This window comes from Columba livia, chromosome Z, assembly GCF_036013475.1.
Source record: "Columba livia isolate bColLiv1 breed racing homer chromosome Z, bColLiv1.pat.W.v2, whole genome shotgun sequence".
Classification (NCBI taxonomy): domain Eukaryota; kingdom Metazoa; phylum Chordata; class Aves; order Columbiformes; family Columbidae; genus Columba; species Columba livia.
The window spans coordinates 35,241,847-35,248,717 of record NC_088642.1 but is presented as its reverse complement, the minus strand read 5'-3'; the positions used below and the strand labels follow the sequence as shown (position 1 = coordinate 35,248,717).

At 43.3% G+C, this 6,871-nt stretch overlaps 1 protein-coding gene across 6 annotated transcripts in view; it reads left to right on the top strand.

Annotated features, from left to right (window-relative positions):
• The first annotated feature begins 4,893 nt into the window (after nucleotides 1–4,893).
• The window catches only part of COMMD10 (COMM domain containing 10), a 110,200-nt gene continuing 108,222 nt past the window's right edge, over nucleotides 4,894–6,871 (top strand). Inside the window, exons 1-2 of one of the 6 annotated variants that reach the window (XM_065045363.1) lie at nucleotides 4,894–5,037; nucleotides 5,181–5,271. In XM_065045363.1, coding sequence (XP_064901435.1) covers nucleotides 5,006–5,037; nucleotides 5,181–5,271 — 123 coding nt within the window. In that variant the 5' untranslated portion in view covers nucleotides 4,894–5,005. The remainder of the gene's footprint in view (nucleotides 5,038–5,180; nucleotides 5,272–6,871) is intronic. The other 5 variants (XM_065045360.1, XM_065045362.1, XR_010468839.1 and 2 more) reach the window with 5 other exon arrangements.

Genomic DNA, 6,871 nt, shown 5'->3' with positions numbered 1-6,871 from the left:
ACCAGTGTATGTGATTCATACAAACACAGAAATGCATTTAAAATTAATCAAACAAACAAAAACACTTTGAACTCTTTATCAGACAATTTTCATTATCCTTTTAATACCTCCTATAAGAGTGCAACTGAACTTTCTCTATATACATTCACAACAGAGTAGAATACAGATTTTATTCACTTAAGTGGGGAAACCAGAAGAGCTTGACTAAAGAAGTATAGACTGATACTTTCAGGATGAATATTTAAAGACGCTTTAGATAAATATTTGCACCAAAAGCATTACAGTTGCTGCAGCTCTACTGGATTTCTTAGCTACTGATGGCAAAACTGGTTGTAGATTTTTCGATACATTGTTCACATTCTCACGAAATTTTAAAACAAACTATGCATGTTTCAATGGACTATTTTCTTTGATGCCCTTCTATTTGGAAAACAGATACATCGAGTCTGAGCTAAACTCAACATTGAACATTAGTCAGAACATGATACTTGCATTTCATTAACCCTAATTTGCAATCTTGGCACGAACCATAGAAAGATTACCTGTCCTATCATTTGCAGAGGGCAACACATCTTCTCTCCACTGGACGGACCCTGCAAAGTACTGACCTGCTTCTGCCTCCCCTCAGGTGCAAGTGCATGAATGCTGGTTCCTTATAGGATCACATCTGCTTGTACTATAATGGAATAAACTAAGGCCTGTTGTCCACAGTTGAATGCTCATAAGTACCTTTGATTAAAGGGGTACACTATGCAGCCCTGATTTCCATTGTGAAGTTACCCCAACAATCTGACTGCCTTCACATCACTAGATGTAACAGTAAATGTTGCCATATAAGCACAAAACCAGCAAACAATAAAACACCATACAGAACCAATAGGCTCCCCTGCTGTTATTCATAGTCCCCTGCCCTTACTCCTTCTGAGCAGAATCCAAAGAGTCCTGGTGATTTTAATGAGATCACTCATTCATTGAAAGGCAAATAATGACATGGAAAGAGCCTTGGGTTGTTTCACAATGATGTCACAGGTAGCAACAGAGGAGTATTTATTTCTGAGAGATTTTAACTGAAACACTTAGGACACACTTTACAAAAAAGAAGTATTTCTTCAACAGATTTCAGAAGTCAAGCTATTTAATACTAGAAAAAAGGCACAATTCAATCCCTGCCACACAAATTCATAGTTTGCTAACTTCAATTGCTTAAGCAGTTGCAAGTGAAAATTTATGTGAAACATTATTGCTTTATTTTCATTGAGTTGTAGAACAATTATTTAGTCAATAAATAGTGTCAGGGATATTTTACAAATAAGATCTTGGAGGAGTTCAAGAAGTTCTTTTGTGTGTTTCTTCAGAAGTAAGCAAAAATAAGACATGAAGATGACAGAAATAGGGGAAAGCTCAAGTGTAGACAGAATGGCATTGCAAGTAAGAGGCTATGGAATAAAAAGCAGATAAAAAGGGACTGAGAAAAAAGAGAAAATAATACACTCAAAAAAACCAAGTCCTGGCCTGGTAGGATCTTGAGAGCCTGTAGTTCTCAATACTGGATCAGCTTTGCTCACGTTCTACACATTCACTACCCATTTTTCATTACAGGTATTTCTCTTTGTGCTTTAAAACCTCTAATGAAAGAGATTATTCAACTTTCACATGCAGTTTATTAAAGTGCTTAACTAACCTTGTGCAGAAAGTATTCCGTAATTCCTACCTTTACATCCTTTTCATGCTTTATACAATGTTTTACCTGACAACCATAGAAGTATTTTTAAAAACAGAGTATAAATTAATTCTTACTGAAGGACAGGGTGATGAGAAAAGTCTGTAACACAGACCATAATCGAATAACATGAAGAACTGTTTGGCCTTTGTGAAAGAACAGAATATATAATATTTAGTAAGATTCCTAACTTTCATTAGCAGCTAAATGCTCTACAGTCCCAGTCACTGATGCATAAGATGTCATGGGATGTGAGCAGATTAATCCAAAAGCCCATACAACATCCATTTGCATGTCTAACTGGAATTTTTTGAGTCCAAATATTGGTAACAATTTGATTCAAAATATGTCTTAACTAGAGGGGTAGTTAAGACAACTGATAAAATGCATTAAATTGTGTAATATTAGCTCAGTGAAAAAAAAGCTAATATTCACATTGGAAAAACGGATCATGGATGCAAGCACTAAACAATAATAAATGAATGGATGTATGCATGAGAAGTCACAACTTTTTATAATTCTTTTTTTAGCATGAGAAAAGGTATTAGGAAAAAAATTATTTAACTGTGTACTTGACAAGATCTTGTCAGCTTAGCTTCATTATTTATTATTTTCAGTCAGGTGCTCTCTCTCCTGTCTTTCTTCAGTGAAGCTTTGAACATGGAACGGTGGAAGAAGCCTCCAGAGGCCTCAAACTCAAACTTTCTGCGTGAAGCAGGTCCAGCCGGAGGAGGTTCCTCAGGATCCTATCCAGTTGGGTTTTTAATGTTCAATGTTTTGACTATTCATTTGAAGCAGCAAAGTGTGAAATAAAATACTTTAAAATAGGTCCATGTGATTATAAAACCAGAGAACTGGCAGCAAACCTGAGTGGCACATGCAATTCCTTTATCACCTGGAACTTATTTTAAAATACGTAAGCAATTATCTGGACTTCCAGTCTCCCGTGCTTATTTTAAATGAACAATCTGTATAAAATTCTGCTCTCAGGGGAGATTTCCTAGAACATGAAGTTACATTAGTTCAATGTGGAGTGAAATACTAATTTTTCTTTTCCAGCTTAATAAATTTCTTGCAAGAGTATGGACTTTTCATGTTTTATAAGAGTACAGAAAAACAGATGAAATAGTCAAATGTAATCATACTTCACCTCAGCAAAACAGCTTCAAAAATGTAGCTGCCTTTCATAACAGCGATGTGCGTTCAGCAACGGTGGGTCCAACTTCTGGTAAGAGGTATAGTACAAATGTTGTTAAATCTCAGCCAGCAATTCTCTGCTTTAAAATTCCCATTGGAGTATGGCCAGGTTTGTCACTCTTTTTTTTCCTGAAGTTGGTTCTTAAGGCCAAATCTATTTAAATGACATTATCTTTTCGAGTTTCCTGGCTCTATTGAAGTTAATGACTAAATACCCCTCACTTCAACAGCGGCAAGATTTCAGCATATATGTTTATAGAACATTTCTTTACAGTACCTCAAAAAATCCCAGCCTTTTCCCACCTGCCTCTTGACCCTACCATAATATATTACCATACACCTGACCCTTTGGGCCACATCGTATAAACTTTGACAGCCGCATTCAGAAGTCTTATGGGTATTATTCGTTGGCTTCCTAAAAAAGAAAGACTTACAGAGGCATGCTGCCTGTTCCTCTCTTTGCTTGTCCCATCGTCTTTTGGGTTGTTTTTCATTTTCAGCCAGATCTGATGGAAACTAGGGGTCTCACAGACATGACACCATGCAAGGTAATATCCATGGAGCAGAAATGCCCAGTCCAGTGCTGCTTCCGTGTGAGCTCAGATGTTAATGCTTCTGTGCATGTTGTTTGCCAAGCAGCTCACATGTCACCTGAAGCACAACACGGTGTGTTCCACACCTCGCGCAGGAGGGTTAATCAGTGTGGGACAGGGGAGAATTTGGGGTTGTCACCTGGAAACAGGTTATTTGGGGAAGCTGGGAACACGGCTAGCAGCAGTTAGTTCCATGGCCTCTGGGATAATCTGCTGTACTAGCGAAGGGGCGACAACTTCATTACGAGTTTGTGGCCCAGGAACAATTATTTCTGTGCCCCGAGGTTCGGAGCTGACCACAGAGGACAGGATGGGTCTGTGGGGTCTGGACTGGGCGAGGGGTCTCACACCCTCTGCACTTCACCTGTGTGATCCACATGTGAGTATGGACAGCACATAACAAAGGATGAAACACAGGCCTCTGGCACCTTCTACTGGGCACCTGCAACTCTTTAAAACTTTCAAATACACGGATCTCAAGCCTGAGCTTTCCAATGGTGGTAGGGGGCTGCAAACCCGTGCGAGAGGCGCTGACAGGCTGCTTCTCACCGCTTCGCCCAATCACAGAATCACACAGAATCACAGAATGTTAAGGGTTGGAAGGGACCTCAAAAGATCATCCAGTCCAATCCCCCTGCTGGAGCAGGAACACCTAGATGAGGTTACACAGGAATGTGTCCAGGTGGGTTTTGAATGTCTCCAGAGAAGGAGACTCCACAACCCCCCTGGGCAGCCTGTTCCAGTGCTCTGTCATCCTTCCTCACTGTGAAGAAGTTTCTTCTTAAATTTAAATGGAACCTCCTGTGTTCCAGTCTATACCCATTGCCCCTTGTCCTATCATTGGTTGTCACTGAGAAGAGTCTGGCTCCATCCTCCTGACACTCACCCTTTACATATCTGTAAACATGAATGAGGTCACCTCTCAGTCTCCTCCAAGCTAAAGAGACCCAGCTCCCTCAGCCCTTCCTCATAAGGGAGATGTTCCACTCCATCATCTTTGTGGCTCTGCGCTCCAGCAGTTCCCTGTCCTTCTTGAACTGAGGGGCCCAGAACCGGACACAATATTCCAGATGTGGTCTCACCAGGGCGGAGTAGAGGGGAAGGAGGACCTCTCTCGACCTACTAACCACCCCCCTTGTAATACACCCCAGGATGCCATTGGCCTTCTTGGACACAAGGGCACAGTGCTGGCTCATGGTCACCCTGCTGTCCACCAGGACCCCCAGGTCCCTTTCCCCTACACTGCTCTCTAAAAGGTCGTTCCCCAACTCATACTGGAACCTGGGGTTGTTCTTGCCCAGATGCAAGACTCTACACTTACCCTTGTTATATTTCATTACATTTTTCCCCAAGCCCCGAAGGCCGCCGCAGGTTCGTTCACCTCCACCGAGACAGCGGGCGGGGGAGCGGAGCTCCGGCCGCGCCGTGACGGGGCGGAGCGGCGGCGCTTGGCCCCGCTGGGCTGCCGTCGGGGGGCGGGGCCGCAGCAGCAGCCATGGCGGCGCCGGTCGTCCCGGAGAGTGACAGGTACCTGCTGCTCCGGCGGCAGCGCCGCTCACGCTCCTGCCCGCGCTCCCGCCGCCACAGGGCCGGCCCGGCAGGGCCTGGCCGCGGTGCCGGGGCGCGGCGGGGCCTGGGTCCCCCTGACCGCCTCCTCTCTTTCCGCTCAGCATCCGCCGGGCCGTGTCGCTGCTGAACGCCGTGGACTCGGGCCGGTTCCCGCGCTTGCTCTCCCGCCTCCTCCAGAAGCTGCACCTGAAGGTCGGCGGGGCGGGCGGCGGGGCGCAGGGTGCCCGCGGGCGCCGCGCTGCACTGGCAGCTGTGCCGGCCGGGCGGGGCGCGGCGGAAGCGGCGGGTTGGCCTGCGCGGGAGCGGCGCTGGGCCGGGGCAGGGGCGGGTCCCGCCGGGCCGAACGGGATGAATAGCGAAGAAGTAAAATCACCAGTTGTGTTTTATCACACAGTGCCGCAAAGTCAAATAGACACTAAGCCTAACCTTGGCACTAAATATTGCAGGGGAAACGGCCAGATAAGTGCTAAACCAGAAATTGTTTTGTTGAGTTTAAGTGTCAGGTTTTGTTCATTCCCTTGCTTCATGTTTAGAAAAAAAACATTAAAAAAATATAGAATTTGTTTTTCTGAACACACTAAACTAAAAGTTAAAATATTACAGGTTGGGAGCAGCATGTGTAGAAAATACAAATATATTAAAAGTTGTAATTCTGAGACTGTAAGGATTGCTTTGATTATTTGATGGAGCACCTCCCTTATGAAGAAAGGCTGAGGGAGCTGGGTCTCTTTAGTTTGGAGAAGAGGAGACTGAGGGGTGACCTTATTAGTGTTTATAAATATATAAAGGGTGAGTGCCACGAGGATGGAGCCAGGCTGTTCTTGGTGGCAAACAATGATAGGACAAGGGGTAATGGGATCAAGCTGGAACACAAGAGGTTCCACTTAAATTTGAGAAGAAACTTCTTCTCAGTGAGGGTGCCAGACACTGGAACAGGCTGCCCAGGGAGGTTGTGGAGTCTCCTTCTCTGGAGACATTCAAAACCCGCCTGGACATGTTCCTGTGTGACCTCACCTAGGCGTTCCTGCTCCAGCAGGGGGATTGGACTGGATGATCTTTTGAGGTCACTTCCAATCCCAAACATACTGTGATACTGTGACTTCCTTGCTGATTTTATTCCTACTAAAATTACTAGCATGGGTGCTTCTGTTATTGCAAAGGGTTTTCTTAGTTGTTTTGCGTGAATATCGAGTCATTGGCTACTGGAAAATGTCACCGACTTTTTTTTTAACTACTCAATAGTAGTTCTGTAGCTCTTTAGAGTTTTAACTAGCATTTATATGAGTTGAAGTGGTCTTTTTGATTTAGCCCACTCAATTAACCTAATGAATTGTTCAGCTGTCCTTTCCAAAGTATCTAACTCGAGGGCATGTTAAATTGCTGGAAACTTTGAATAAACTTATTTGCGTTAACAAAGCACATACTCAGAGCTCTTAATTTCCTTTTAACAGCTAATGGTTCAAATAACGTTTCTGTTTTGATATTCTCCTTACAGACACTACCATCATTGACGTTTTTGTGTAATTGCCTCATTTTGTTTGTTCTGACAGCTCAATTGCTTTTTTGTTTTGCTTTGCAGTTCTGGATTACTAAGTGGTTTAAATATGGTGTTTTAATGTCTGTCGCATAGATTTGTTAGTAATTACATTTTAAAAGATGGCAATATCTGCATTTAAATTACTATTTAATTTGCTCTAGTATAATAAATATAACTGCTGTATTTTAAAAATACAGCACATTCTCAGTAATATTCAGTAATATAGTGGGCTATAGATTCAAATCTGGCTTTTAA